This window comes from Cheilinus undulatus, linkage group 8 (assembly GCF_018320785.1).
Source record: "Cheilinus undulatus linkage group 8, ASM1832078v1, whole genome shotgun sequence".
NCBI lineage: Eukaryota > Metazoa > Chordata > Actinopteri > Labriformes > Labridae > Cheilinus > Cheilinus undulatus.
Window position 1 is genome coordinate 41686249 of NC_054872.1, and position 15698 is coordinate 41701946.

The 15698-nt window shown below is 39.7% G+C and overlaps 2 protein-coding genes across 3 annotated transcripts; both read right to left on the reverse strand.

Moving 5' to 3' along the window:
• Nucleotides 1-1287: 1287 nt before the first annotated feature.
• On the reverse strand, nucleotides 1288-9973 carry rpz4 (rapunzel 4). The gene is made up of 3 exons (XM_041792941.1): nucleotides 9850-9973; nucleotides 4831-4894; nucleotides 1288-4692 (listed from the first exon to the last, which is right to left on the reverse strand). Exon 3 carries the CDS (start codon nucleotides 4661-4663, stop codon nucleotides 3491-3493), a length of 1173 nt encoding a protein of 390 aa, XP_041648875.1. The 5' UTR covers nucleotides 4664-4692; nucleotides 4831-4894; nucleotides 9850-9973; the 3' UTR covers nucleotides 1288-3490.
• A 264-nt stretch (nucleotides 9974-10237) lies between these two features.
• On the reverse strand, nucleotides 10238-15698 carry LOC121513297. 2 transcript variants are annotated; one of them, XM_041792939.1, is made up of 2 exons: nucleotides 15541-15698; nucleotides 10238-14037 (listed from the first exon to the last, which is right to left on the reverse strand). In XM_041792939.1, exon 2 carries the CDS (start codon nucleotides 13968-13970, stop codon nucleotides 12789-12791), a length of 1182 nt encoding a protein of 393 aa, XP_041648873.1. In that variant the 5' UTR covers nucleotides 13971-14037; nucleotides 15541-15698; the 3' UTR covers nucleotides 10238-12788. The 2 variants fall into 2 exon arrangements, with proteins under 2 accessions (XP_041648873.1, XP_041648874.1); XM_041792940.1 differs by lacking the exon at nucleotides 15541-15698 and adding an exon at nucleotides 15033-15211.

Genomic DNA, 15698 nt, shown 5'->3' on the forward strand with positions numbered 1-15698 from the left:
TTCCCTCATCCTGGACATTAAAACGGATGATCCTGGTTGTTTGTGGCATGTGAGTGTGGTTAGTGAGTTACATAACACGGTGTTCATGGCAGAATACAGGTTTGACTTGAAAGCTAACGTTAGAACGTCCATGAATAGCTGACTGTCACTGTGACTGAAAGGAAACATGGGAATCATATTCATTTTCTTTTTGATGTCAGTTAAAGGTATATTTCAGTATTTTTTTTAAGTTGCGTCACCTAGCAGTAGTAGTTGCATTAGCCTCCAGTGATTTTAGAGAGCATTGCTTCTTACAGAAGGACTCGCTGGTTGTACCAGCCAGGAAGCTAGGTTATACAGGGTGGCAGATGGGTCAGTTTCTCCATGGAATCTAGTGATTTTTAAGTAAAAATAAGCCATTAAACAATGTTGGCTCAAATTCACGCACTACTGAATTTTTACACCCAGACAGCTTTTTTTGTTTTTGTCACTATTTTGCAGAGCAGATAACCAGCAGCCAAAGCCTGCATTGCAAAATAATGACAAAAAAGTGGCTTATTTTTACCAAAATATAGCCTAGCTTCCAGGCCGGTACAACCAGTGAGTCCTTCTTAAAGGAGCAATGCTCACTGAAATCACTGGAGGCTAATGCAACTACTACTGCTGGGGAAAAAAAAAGCTGCAGGCCGCACCTGAACCTGGACAGCTTACATATGTGGGACACGACCTAACCGCTAGGTCATCTGCGTCTCACTTTTCAATTTTTGATTCTACCTCTGTTTCACTGTTTTTGCATCAAAATCAGAGGTAAATTCTTTGTACTTCTTTCACCTGTACATGGCGATAATGTCCCACATTTTAAGCACTCAAAATCTTTAATATTTATCACAGAAGTATGCTAAACACACTGATAGTCTCAGTTTTTCTTAATTAAAAGTATCAATAAGTAACTTTTCCACTTAAGAATAGTTGTTTCATAGTTGTTCAAACAGGAACAATGGTGTGCTATGGTTGCCTACTCTCAGCTATAACTCCATGGCTCTCTTGACTTCTTACATCTTTGCTGTCTTTGTGACCTTCTGCTTGCCTGTGGGGACTTATGTTTGCGCCCATTAGTGGATGAGCACCCAATTGAATTCCTATATTCTACTTTAAGTCAAAATCAGACACCACAAAATCCATAACTACCTAAAAATAACAGGAAAATATCAGCAAATTTGCTTCATTTTTAGTGTTACACCTGCACTTAAACTGATGACAACCAAAAAAACTGTGAGTTGTTAAAAAATACAAAAAAAATCTCTTGTTTGGAAGATTTATTACAATCATTTTTATATTGTACCAACAGTATTTTCATTCTGAGACATTTTTAATTCCCCCCCAAAAAACTGCATGGTAATACAGTTAATACAAAGCAGTGCAACAACACTTCCACCAATAGTTTTCAGGCAAATATAGGGCTTGTTTTGGTCAGATAGAAATATTTACAGAAATACAACATAAACAATACACAAACAAGGAAGAGACACAACGGAGGTGTACAACAACATAAACATATATCAACAATCAGAACAGGTCAGTGGTGCAAAAGTTTAAAGATGTTTTTGCAGAGATGAATTATTTCAGCAGTAAAATAATGTAGTGTGAATGTCAAAGTCAGATTATGCATATCTAATAAAAATGTTAAAAAGAATACCCCAATCCCATGACTTGTATTTATACTTGCCTCTTTATTTTTAAGAGTTAACCTTTCATATAAAAGCACTTAAAGAGGAGAGTTGAAGGTAAAATATTCCAGTTTGTGTTAGTAGTAGAGTAGTTCTGCTAGATATCGATGTAAACAACACATTGCGTTCGCTTAACTTAAGCATGTTCTTGGCATGTTCAGGGTGTGTAAATAAATCTTCAGGTCACCTCTGCAGTGTTGTTTGAAAACTTTCCTTGTTGATTTCTCATACTCTTGTCTGCACTCTACCATTACCACTGTTAACTGTAGTTGCAGATTGTTCAAGAATGTTGGAGTGAATCTAATTCTTTTACAGTCTCTGCTAATGTCTGGAGTGTTTTTTTCTCATGGCTTTAACTCCTCAGCATGTCGAGGTCACCGCTTATCTCCACCAGCAGAATATTATCTCTGTCTGACAGCTGGATTCTACTTTTGCAACTCTCCCAGCATGCCCCACTCTACCAAAACAAACACAACCATAAGATACAAGTTTAAGACTTTCTCAACAGTTTCATCTTGCACATTTTATGCTGTTTTAGAATAAAATGAGACACTTGTATGGAATACGGCCTAAACAAAGGGGTGAGCTCTTTGTTATGAGCCAAAAGCACAGCTGCAAGAGATCAGAGAGGCCATTACTGGCAGTTTAAGAATTGAGTAAGTGGAGCTTTCTTGTGTCTATGCACAGAATCTACAACAGCTCCTTGTCTTTGGAGAGGAATCTTTCCTATGTTACTTCTCCTGAAATGTTGTTTTTTTCTCAGGGGGGAAATTTCTTCAATCCTAACCAAGGGTCTTAAAATCCAGAGTGTGAATCCATAAGATGATCCACCATAATCTTGGCTTTACACACTGCAAAACTCAAAAGCATGTGTATTTGCCTAATTTATAACCAAACCTACCTGTTTAGGTAAATATTTGTTGACTGTATAGAAGTAAGATATTCACACTAATTTAGTAAGCACATCTCATTTCAACTTTACAAGTTACACTTTTTTATTTGTAGATTGAGTTTGAATGTTTGTTTTATAAAGGAATGAATGGAGTTAAATCATTATTAGAATGCCATTAATGGGATCTGGTCTGTCATCAGCGTGGCAAAAGTCCTGCCTGTTCGTCATTGTACCAAATCCTGATGATACGTGATTGGTCAATACAGCTTGGACTACTAATTTAAAACAGAGGAACCACATATTCTGAACGTATTCTGCATCCTAATGTAAAATCTTTAACTGCAGATTACGCTGAAATCAACTTAGACCTTTTTTGTGTGTTACACCTTAAATTAAGATATTTATTTGGACTTTTCAGTTGAACGAGGCTTAAAATAAGTTTAAAAGGATATTTTTAACACAAATTACACAAAAGAATTGATACATCTGCGTTAACTTTTGTTGCAGATGGCATCCCATGTACGAGGGAGGCCCATGGCTGCTTTCCTGCGTGGTTCTCCCCTACTCTCTCATCCCTGTTTCCAACTCTATCACCATCCTCCTCTATTAAAAAAAAAGGCAAAGAAAGCCCTAAAAAATATATGTTAAAAAAATGCTCTTAAATACGTCTGCCTTAGCTTGATTGCTGCATGCATCCTCACTGCTGCAAGAGACCAACAGAAATAGTGAGAACATTTTGGACAAAAACAAGTAAAAGAGGTGAAATTAAGGCACACACTGTGAAGTATTTGGTTCCTAAGGCTGACCAGAGAGGCAGTGATTGACTCTGTGATTACTTGTGAGTACATGATGTTGATAACAGAGATTTCAGAGTTTTTCAGTGTCTCAGACTTCAAGCCGTGTGAACGCAGACATAGAGAGGCTTGTGCTCCTCCCAGTAGTGGAGCTCGTCAATGAAGCTCCAGGAGCAGCCTAGATCTTTGGTGAATTTGATCGTGTGGACCACGCAGTCGCCTGGCAAATTCTCAAACAGGAACTCAGCCAGACTCACCACTGAGAGTTTCTTCTGGCTCTGGATCAGCTGCTGGATTTGGTTCTTATCCACGGGCTCTGGCGAGGAGCTATAGGACACCCAGATGTTCAATTTCTCATCTGATGAAGGGACCTGAAAGCGGTTCTTCCCCGCTGGGCAGTGGAAATTCTTCTTTTTGTTTAAAATGCCTGAAGGGGGCCTGAATACACGCACGGACCATCTCACCCAGTCGTACTTCTTCTTCAGCTTCTCTATGATGACATCAGCTAGCTGCTGGTTGGTCAGCTCAGGATGATCTCTCACCAGCCGACGGGAATCCAGCTCCGCCTGTTTGGGGAAGCTTTCGATGCAGTCTAAAATGACTGCATTCATTTTCTCCTGCACCACCTTCATTTTCTCGCCCCATTCTTTCAGAAGTGCATCCTCCTCGTCGTATCCTTTCAGGGCAGCGTGGCCGAGCAGGGCGATGAGCCCGATGCAGAAGAGGTTCTTCAGACGGGCGCAGAAGTCCTCCACAGGCCGGCGGCTTTTCTCCTCGTAGTTCAGAGTGATCTCAAGCACCGACTCCCCAGAGAAGGTTTCCCCTGTCACAGAATTGTAGAGTGTGTGGAGGTTTTTGTCACCGCCGGTTCTGCCAAAGTGGTCCAGGAACGTCTTCTTCTTGACCTCCCTGAACTTTGGCTTGGCATTGAGGATGTCCATGTACTTCCTGAACTGGTTGGTGATGTTCTCCTCCACTGGGAAATACACAGCATCCAGTCCGCTCTTCTTGATCTCCTCGTTGATCCGCTGAAGCTCCTCAGAGACCACCTCCAGGCGGTCTCGCACCCTCTGAAACTGCTCCTTCATGTACACAGCCTCTTTGCTTTCTACGTTGTCCAGAGCCAGTTTAACAATCGGAGCAGCGATGGAAAAAACTGGGAAAAGGTCGCCTGCGATACTGGCCACCACTTCAGCTCCCTGCTCGAACACTTCCATCACATTTTCCACCATATCCTTCTTCTCTGATACGAGCCGCTGCAGTTGTGCCATCTTTGCTGCTGATGTGTCTCAGACTGTTCCTAATGAGAGGAAAATATTGTCACTATTAAAGAGAGGCATCAATTCAAGAAGAACTTCCCAAGACAAGGGTAAAACATGGGGCAGATGTCTCAGCTGTACTTTTAGACACAAACGTTGAGTTCATTTGTTCTACTTACAGTTCTGTTTCAGTGTTGTTGGACTCTGGCCTTCTCCTTTGCTTCTCTTACAACACAGCAGAAACTGATAAGAAAGAGAGAAACAGCCAAGTGAGCTTCAGTGCTGGCTGCAGGCCACACCCAGTGAGCAATGAGTCAACTATGCAGAGGGAATTCAGCAGTGACGACAGACTGGTACGGGTTTGTTTGCAATGTTTGTGTTTACTTTAAAAGGCTCAGGAGAAATTTTAAGTTGACATTGCAGGTATTTTGAGAATGGAAGGCGCTGCTATTTCTCTCAAAAAGAGCAACCATGTCTCTTGACACAGTTTCAGCCATCCAATTCAAAATGGAGGAGCACTGACGGACTACAAGCCAAGCTACCTACAAGTTTCACTCTACTCACGTTTAAATGTAAAAATGTCAGTGACGAAACAGTCAAATAGTACAGCACTACAATTTGGTGCAACTTTTTCCCAGGCACACATCCACGACCCACTGAAAAGGACCCACTTTTGGGTCCTGACCCACCAGTTGAGAACCACTGTTTCAAAGAATACTTCAACATTTTGGTCAAAATACTTTAAATTAAGAAGCTAAGAAGCATCCACCCACCTGCAGCGTGTTAGCTCAGCATAAATAATAGAAAGAAGGGAAACAGCTCTCTTAACTTTTTAAGGGCCTGTGTCCACAGCGAGTGCTTTTTACAATGGCAGTGCTCATTTTCAATACAAAACCAGTGTTGTCCAGTGCAGTGGTTTACACCCTTTTTTTGCCAAAGGCACACCGAAGAACAAGCCAAAATCTCAAGGCACACCAAATCCATACAAAAAGCCTCAATGAAGAGCGACTGCTCTTCAAAATAAACGTCAGGCCCACTACGGGATTTGTTAAGAATTACAGTGCCTTTATTTTATATTAAAACAATATATTTGAAAGTAGCTTACTCCGCCCCCCCCTTGTGGCTGGCTGCAGTATAGGTGATAGGGACTGATCTCATTATAAAAGTTCCATTAATTTTGGAAGGAAATAATATTTTTAGAAGAATATTTTAATTAGACAAAAACATAGACTTTATTACAGTTTATTTCAATGTCCGGCCGCCCCAGGCAAGAAAAAGCTGTCCCTTGTAAAAATGGAGTTGATGACCCTGTTGTAAAGTCTCAACCCTGTCTGACACATTTTCAATAGAATTATTGCCATAATCGCTTCAGTGTCCCTAAAATAAAAATGCAAATGAATGCTGTAAAAGTAAAGCTTCCTCTGATGCCTTTAGATTCCAATATAAAGGACATTTCTCTCAGTTTGGCACTAATAAAAAAGTGTATGAAACCTGGAAAGTCTGGATCAGGCATCAACAACTCCTCCTTGAGGTCAGCAAGCAGAGAAAAGCTGACTTTTAGAGCAGACCTGATCTATTGCCTGGGCATGTTCAGACATGTCCGAGTAAAAAACTGGAAATGTTTAATGTGGAAATCCAATTTTGGCACAAACTGAAGGTACAGTCATCCACTGACTTCACAAAGCTGAAGTCTCATGTTCATTGTCTGAGTAGGTAAACAGTCTTCGTCACGTGTTTTCACTAAAGCCTCTGACCTTTAGACTTTTCAGTATTTTTCTAAACTGTGACTGAATGAGGAGCAGCAGTGGTGGCTGTTTTCTCCTCGGCCAGCACAGTCGATAATGGAGCAGCAGTCGTGGGAAGTGATTGAGGATAAGAGGTTAAATTTGCTGGGCAAGGGTGCGTTTTCCAGTGAATCTCAGCACGTTACCACAGCAACAGGACAATGGAAAATAATCTGTCAGCTGGTTGGTCTCTGCTGAGGTCGGCTCTGTGAGGTTTATCTGACCAGACTGCAGACGGATGCAGTAAGACGACAGCAGCCTTTTCTCAGTCTGATGCATCACAGCTCTGCAGATCAGCACACATCCATACGAGGATGTTTGCACTGGGGGCGCATTTATAACAGATTTACAGATCTTAACATCTGATGTGTCTACAATCAAAGACCCAGTTTCACAGCTTAAGATGTAGACATACTTTTCTTGCTTGAGATTTGAAGTTGTACCTATAACATAAAGTCAAAATCTGCATCTTGTTAGCCTAGCCTAGCATCAAGAGGAATCAAACAGGCTACAAATATCCCCAATGCTCATAAAAGGCCTGCATATGAAAAAATAGGTGATGAATAACACTTTTCAGTACTGTGATGGTAATATAAAATGCTATTTTTAAAATTAAAGAGTGAATATTAGCTATAACTTAGTGTTTTCATCATGCCAAGTCCTTTATCCAGCAGGTTAAATGTATGAATGCTATGTAAAATAACATTGCTTCCAATTAATACTATTTTTTCCTGCATATTTCAGTGAATTTTGACTCTTTCATGTGTCTATTGGGAAGTCTTGCACTTTCAGTGTGATGAAATTATAAAAAAATCGCAATGTTTTGTCTCACAAAAAGACAAATCTTTGCATTCTAATAAAGAAACCCACATGTAAGCACAAAAAATAGGATTTTATGGGTGCTCTGCTGCACTGTTTCTTAGCAGAAGGCATCAACCTTTAAAATGTTCAACACTCATGCTCCAATCTCTTTTTCTGAAAGGATAAAACCAACAAAAATATAATAGTTTGTCCTAATGGACAGAGATGAGAGTATAGCCTAATTCTTCCCATATATTCAATGCATTTTCCACATTGTGCAGCCATTACTTTAAGACAGAATCCTTCAAATAGAAAATGTTAAGCTCTACTACTGAAGCAACTTCTGCAAAACTTCCTTTTCAGACTCCTAAACCAAAGCAACAAAGTGTAAGAGATAACATCCTCAGCAGAGCTTTTACAGCTTCTGTATCTTATTAGATTTAGCCATGCTCAAACTGTGATTCCTGTTTTCTACTGATGTTCTCCGTCTATTTCAGGGTCCCAGGGGTTGTGTTGCTGCAGACTGAGTGGATGTGAAGCGGCTATACGTAGACTTTTCTGACATAAATGTGCTGAAAGAAATCAGATTTTCAGAGACAGAGCTGAAAGCTGCAGGTAATATTCCAGAGACATAAATGTGAGGCTGCTGACAAGCACATGAGTATTATTTGACTATACATACAATGTTTAGCAATATATACTACTTTACAGTGAATTTATATACTTGTACAGCACTGTAAACTCTAAGGTATTCAGGAATTTCTATGTCACGGTCCTTTGTGCAATATATCAGAGATAATTACTAATCTGCCCTCTGCAACCACTAATGGTGATACTTTATAGAAGAAATAAATGCCAGATAAATAAATTAGTAACATCAGCCTTTTGAAAATATACTTTCTTAATGACCCAGATTATAAGGTCAATATATAGAGGTAGGCACTTGAGGGGGATTGTGGACAGGCCAGGGGCACATATTTTTGTTAGAAAAGCCTGAAAAAGAGATTTTTGCATAAAATTTCCCCTTTAAAGTAAGGTTCCTACATATTGGTCTGTGTGGTGAATTATTGGTACCAGTAGATAAGAAAAATCCTTACATATTTACAGTAATTATTTTTGGCTATAACATTTGCCTACATTAGTTGTAAATATTGGCCCTTAAAACAAATAAGTTAGTGGAGTTTTAGTTTTGATCAACAGACCTGCATCAGCTAAAGTCTTTTTCATTATTCATGAGTTTTAAGGACAAAAGTTTTATACCTGATCTACATTAAAAAACAAAAGTATTGATTTCAGTGTCAGATATAATTAATGTGAAAATATTGGCATATCAGATATCAGCAAAAATCCAATATCATGCATCCCTAATAAGTTTGTGGCAGAAGAAAAACCCAATAATGAGCATATGTTTTTATTTTGACTTGTTACGTCTGGCTTAGAGACAACATACAATATTTAAAGGTGGTGAGTTTGAGATTTGATGCTTTAAAGATGATGAGCCAGTACTGTTGGGCATTTGTCCATAGTCCTGTAGTTTTCTAGCTTTAACAAGGGATGACTAAGTATGTGTTTACAGGCTATGATCGTTTTAAAGAAATAGGGAGAGGCCTCATAGGCCCAAATGACTTAAACTGCCCCTGCTGACAACAATTATGACTTTACATCGGGAACTGTTTGAAGAAAGCTAGAATTCAAAGTTATATTTCCTTTTTCTAAATTTAATATACCATTAAATATTTCAAGTTTAGTATCAGTAGCCTACTGAGCCCATATGAGCTTTTTACTCCTTAATAGTCTTGAATTAAACAGCTGTATAACTGATGTAAGCTTAATATCAAACATTTTTATGTTGTAACATTTAATAGCTTAGCATAGAGTTTATGTAATTGATTGATGATGTAGTCAGAGACAGGCGGAAGTGAATCAGATCACGTGCATGCTGCTCTCTCTGTCTAAATCACAGAATGGCTCTTAAGGCTCTTTAAATGCTTCATGCCTCAGAAATGTTGTGTACCATAGCTTCATCTTAACACACAACTGACCGCCTCCTCCCCCCCTCCTCTCTGCCAGCTGACCACTCAGTCTGACCACCGAGAGAAGAGCTCAACGATCTGTTAATGCGCCCTCTTAATGGAAAAAATATCGACCCGTCCGTGTACGAGGGCTCTAATTGTATCACTTTGCAGCCAAAGGACAGAGAGGCAAACAAACATGGCAGGTTAACACCGCAGATCAGCCTCTATTTTGCTACAAGTGCCTTTATAAAAAGTTTGTCACTTCCTGGAAGAAGTGGAGCGGTGGCACGAGCTGGCAACCAACGCCCATAAAATACACAAGTCTGAGTTCAGAGTGCTTTAATTCTGCAAATTCATCTTTTTACCCACTTTACTTTATGAAATTAAGCTGCGTTAACGAAATATATCAACGTAGTCGACGTTTTACAGCACAGCAGTGCGTAAAGGAGAGAAAGGATCGATTATGTAACATCAGACTTGAGTGAAGTTGATGAATTTTGATCGATCATATCCTCATAAAGTATCTTAACACGCTAATACAGAGTTAACATTAACGTTCTTGTTCAATATGAAGCATTTAGATCAGAGCTGGACTCACCTTACAAAGTTTACGGAAGAAATACACAAACTTCACGACTGTTTGTCTTCCTATTGGTCATGTGGCTCTCATGTTACAGAGAGTAGGCACACCCAGGCTGACAAAAAACCTGGGTGGTGGATAAAGAAAAAAAAAAAGTTGTGCTCATAATAGGTCGCCGCAGTGGCGTTAATATTATTACAGGTCAACCTCCACCCTTTTGGTAAACAATGGGGTGTCATTGAAGCCGTATTTACCGTTGGCTGTATCTGGAGAGGAAATACAGTCAGCAGAAATATTACTCTGGCTTTTAATAACTGTAGCAGCAGGGTTTATTATGAAATATTGGTTTCAAGTAATTAAGTTATGAATTCTAATGATGACAGAAACATTTATATTTTTTCATTTATTGCAAATTAAAGTAGCCTAAATATGTACAAGTTTCCAAAACAAGATTGTCAAAAAAAAAAAAAAAGAAAAAGAAAAAAAAAAAGAGAAACAGCCATATAGCCCTATATTGCACAGAAAGCAGCATGGACTTTTGTTAATCTTGATCTTTACACATATAGGATGATATTAAATAATGTTCAATAGAACATTTCTTTCTGTAGTGATAGTATAGGATTTTTGTCTTTTTGTTTAGATAGAGCAATTTCTCAAAAACACTTATGAAACTAAAAGGCACCTTTACTCTGCATCATACCTAGCAATTAGCTATTTTCAATCACTATCATACCACTTTGTATACATATTAGTATAAAAGTATGTCTACCTTACATGCTAGCTCAGTGCTTCCCAAAGTGAGGGCCACTAGTGGGCCCTGGAGGTACTGCAGGTAGGCTGCGACAGCTCTTTCTTCACATTAAAAGCATAAACATGATTTTTAAAATTAAAAATCACGTTTTAAATTCTCATAAAATACTTAATATGTCAAAATGAATTTTAAATAACAAAACAGCCAGAAAATTTAACTTACATGTCATCATTTCATGGTTTATTTTGTCTGACATACAGAGTGGGTGTCATGATTCGACTGGCGACACTCCATTAAACATTCTATAATGCTGCATTAACATTACAAGGAAAGGGATTATAGAATTCATGAGAAGAGTTTGACATTAGAAAATAAAATGTAGGTGACTTTGCAGATGCCTGTTAAAACACAATAAATGCTGGTGGCTTGTTAATTTAGCTTAGTGACTATGCTAACACTTTCTCATGGCATTAATGTCTTTTAAAACTAGGCATTTGATTTGAAATCCTACTTTGAGTCTCATGTTATGAGGGTCAGTTGGGCCTGTAAGATTTTCAGGTCTCTAAAGGGGCCACAGCAAACTGAAGTTCAGAAAAGCTGGCCTAGCTCAAAAAACTCTTGCTAACTGTTAAATAACCATGGATGGCTGGTACAACTGGGCCAGAAAGACTAAGCCTTCCCTATTGTAGAGGCTACGATGAAAATGAGAAAACTATTCAAATACCTTAAAACAGATTGTCTTTATTTTTTGTGAAACCCGGAGTAGCAACCAAGTCAACTACGCGTAGCATCTTTAAATGAGCTTGTATTTTTTTTTTTTTAAACAGCTTGAACCATGTAGCATCCTTCTTGTCACTTTACGATCGCTGTCTTTTGACCAGTGGTGCAACTGCAGTGTTACAAACTAGAGATGCTTTGCTAGCATATGTTTGAAAAACAGGTATTTTACTGAGAAATGTAAAAGAAAAGAGATTATTTCTGAATTAAAAATATGATAACTGTGATGATAATGCTGTTAGCCCTCAATAGCAATTGCCATTCATTAATGCCAAGCTAACAAAAATGGTACTGTACATACTTGCCCAAATGTGAGATTTTTAAAAAGCTATAGACAGAGCCAATCAAACTGCTTAACTTTTATTTCTATTTTCTGCGTTTAGCTAACATATGCTAAGCTAAATAAGCCAAAAAGCTAAGCTACACAACCTTATCTAACCTTACTTATGGCTTTAGCATGAAGAGGATAGCACTGTGCTGCTATTGTGACTTGCTGTTAATGATGCCTTCAAATGGAGAGATGGAGATATTAACACTCTATTTCTGAATGCTTCTAACCAATAAATTTTGTTGTCTTAAATGCCATTTTCAGAAATGGCATAAATTAACATTGGCATTTTCATAAAGAAAGCCAAGGGAACAAGCGATATTTCGGCAGCTGAGGTGCAGCAGTGCTTCCACATGGTTATGGCTTGAAGGCCAAGACTTACTAAGTTCCAGTAAGACTTTGCGACTTTATTAGTTCCATTTGGAGGCAGCAAATTAAGCAAGCCATGCTATGCTAGCGCTTGTTTGTTTGTTTGTTTAATGCACAGAGACTGGCATTGATCTTCTTCTGTAACTCTTAGCAAGAAAGTGGACAACCCCAAAGTTGAAACTATCAATTAATTGTCCTTTCAAACTCTCTTTTGGATGGATCAGGGGCTTCTGAAGAACTGTGTAGTATAATATAATATTTCCAATATGTTTGGCCTAAGCTAACTGACACTTCTTGATATGGCATCAAATTTACGCTAAAATCCCTCAAAAGACAACTTGTTGATTGTTTTACAGCCTTGTCCCAATAGCCTGGTATGCCAAGAGATCTCAGAGGGACTACTGGAACTGCGGTATAAAAGTATAGGCAGCACAAACACAAGGGCTTCATAATTATAAGTAACTTAGAAGAAGCTGGCATGAACAAGTATGGCTTTGAAATTTCTAACACCCTGAAGCTCCTGTATACCCAACGAAGGAAAGATATATTTGTATAAGAATAAAAAATCATTTTAAGTAAGGCAATGACTCACATTCAAGATCCCGTGTAGAGCAGACATGCTTGAACACAGACAACATTTATGAATATATTTCTGAATTTAATGGACATTGGTCCAGGTCTCTGATAAACACATTCATTAATCTATGCAGGGCTCCACACCTTTCTGCGAGTCTACTCTGAGTGCAGACACAGGTGGGCTCTTTTGTGTTTCCCGTAGTAGTAGCAATCCTCTTGGAAGTTGTTAGACTCCACCACCTCCTTGTAATGGCTGACAGCGTGAACCAGGCAGTTGGGGAAGCTTGTGTTCAAAGACAGAGCCAGACCCATCATGTTCCCCTTCAGCTTCCTGTTCTCGATTGTCTCCTGGATCTCAGACTTGTTGATGGGCTTGGGGTCGACACAGAAAGAGACCACCACTTTGACATTATTCTTGGTCAGAAAGTCAAACCAGTTGGTGCCCCCGCTTCCATGGCACTTCTTTCCTGCCAGCCAGTTGAAAAAGAAGATCTTCTCCCTGTTTTTGAAGGCTCTGACGGACCAGTTCACCCAGTCGTATTTCTTGACAAGAGCATCCAGGAGAGACTGGGTGAACTCCTGGTCCACCGTGCCAGGGTTTTCCTGGAGTATGTGCTCCATGTCTATTTTGGCTTGATCTGGAAATTTCTCTGTACACTCATCCACGGCCGCTTTCATCCGTTTCTCAACGTCCTCCATGCGGTCCTTCCACTTCTTCACCATCTCCTCCCCCACCGCTCCTTCTTTGAGGGCGGCGTGGCCCATGACGGCGATGATGCCCACGACAAAGAGCTTCTTCAGCCGGGCGCAGAAGTCCTCCACTGCCCTCCTGCTTCTCTTCTCTGTGGCAACGATGGTTTCCAGCATGGGGTCCCCGGAGGTGTTCTCCCCGGTGACAGCATTGTAGAGGGCGTCCAAGTTCAAGTCGCCTTCTGTGTTCTCGTAATGGCTGAGGAACTTCTCCATCTTCTTCTCCTTGAACTTTGGCTTGGCATTGACGAAGTCCTGGAACTTCTCGTACTGGCTGATCATCTGCGCCTCTCGATCGAAGTTCTGCTTGTTCAAAGACGTCCTCTGCAGCTCCAAGGCGATTTTATCAATCTCATCCTGAATTCCCTCGAGCTTTTGGTTGACCATCTCAAACTGCTGAGTCAGGTAGCGGGCCTCAGAGCTGTCCGGATTGCTGAGTAACTCAGCAGAGGCAACAAACACGGCCTCCAAGACGGGATGAAGCTGGCCTACAGTGGCAGCGAGCACCTCGGAGGCTTGCCCCATGATCGCCACACCTTTCTCAATCTTGTCCCTGTTCTGCAGGACCCAGTCAGCCACGTTGTTCATCTTTGTATTATGTATTTCACACTAAATAATCTAATTTGGGTTTCACAGCCAGAGAGTTTACTGGTGCCTGAAAGGAGAAGAAACATGAAACCTGTGTAAAGTTCATTGTAGTGCAATTTTAAGGCATTTCAGATACGCTGAGGTAGTCATCTTTCTATTTTCAGTTGCATTTGGCAAGGCAAATGCAATCAGCTGACATCCAGTCATTTTTTTTTCTCATAGGACATATTCCTGACAAACAAACCCCTACTATAAAGCAAAAGGCAGGTCATGTCAGCACATGTAGGCATCCAGTTTCATGCCGCACCCTCACAGCTTCAGTTAATGACAGGGACTCGTTTTTTTAATGCCTTGGTGGCATTGAAACAAATCCAAAAAGCTCATGAAAGTACACAAACCAGGCACACATTGATGGTTATTCAGAGCAAATATCAAACATGGAGTGTGTACTCATGAATTATGACGTCGAGCATTGTGCAACATAGCAGAACTGGCCCTTTGGGATGTCATTTTTATTGCTCTAACAATAGCCAAGACCTAAAGCAAACACAGATGTTCGCAACATGGTAGAAGAGGGGGATTTTGACTTGGTAATGATAGTACGATTTTCAGAGTAAAATAGTCAAGAGAGATGACCTAACTCATGTCTCGCTCCCTAGAGGCCACATTCAGCTCAGTAAAGGCACACCCAAGTCTGAGAGCAGAAAACCCCCACTAGTGCACTTGTTCAGTAATGGCATTACACTCCTCAATGTGACCCCAATGTAATTAAAGCACACAAAATATCAGTTTTTGATAGTTTGTAAAAAAAGAGAGACTATTTTTGAAGGGAAATAGAAAAAAAGCTCACCGTTAATTGCTGCAGTGATGAGATCAGTGGTGTCATTTTACAGCCTTTCCTTTAACTGGACTAATTAAATCTACTCTATTCACCACATGCCATCAGAGCTTTTTTAACTTTTACCTCAGCTACAAGTGCAACATTCAAAATCTGTATTTGTAACTACACAATAGAATTAAATTTCATTCTAGAAAAGACAAAAAGTGAATAAAAATACTTACTGATGAGTTATCTTGCTTTGTGCTTGGAAATATCTTCAACACAAAAAAGTTTTTCTTCTCTTTTTTTAACTCAAAAAGTGAAATATTTTAAAGTTGGACAGAAAAAGGCGAGTCCCACACAGAGCTTGATCAAACACTGGTCCACCATTTCAGAGTGATATGCTCTGCCTCAGAGCTTTAATACAGACCACATACGTCAGTCCTCAACAAGAGCACGTCCCCCAGAGGACTCATTTCTGCTTCTGGTATTTTTGCCACATTTGGGATTTCACTTTTTGTAAAAATTGGGTCATTTTGCAAAATATAGTCCCTCAAAGCTTCTCCAATTAGGGCAGTTGGAGTAAAAAAGATAAGAAAAGCTGAGAAATGGAAACTAAATGTTGACTTTTCTTTCTTTCTGTCTCCAATTTTTCTTTCTTTACAGGAAAATCAGAACTTGCACAATCTACATGAAGTAAAGGATGGAGCTGCTCGATAAAATGACTAATTTAGGGGAAAAATTACTCACCTTTCTTATTAAATATCCAATGGGCTATAGTCCAGTTATTCAGTAGTCCAGCTGTGCCTGTGAGCACCAGCCTCCTTGGGATGTATATATACTCTCTCTCTCTCTCTCTCTCTCTCTCTCTCTCTCTCTCTCCAGTGTCTGTCTGTCTCTCTCCCGTC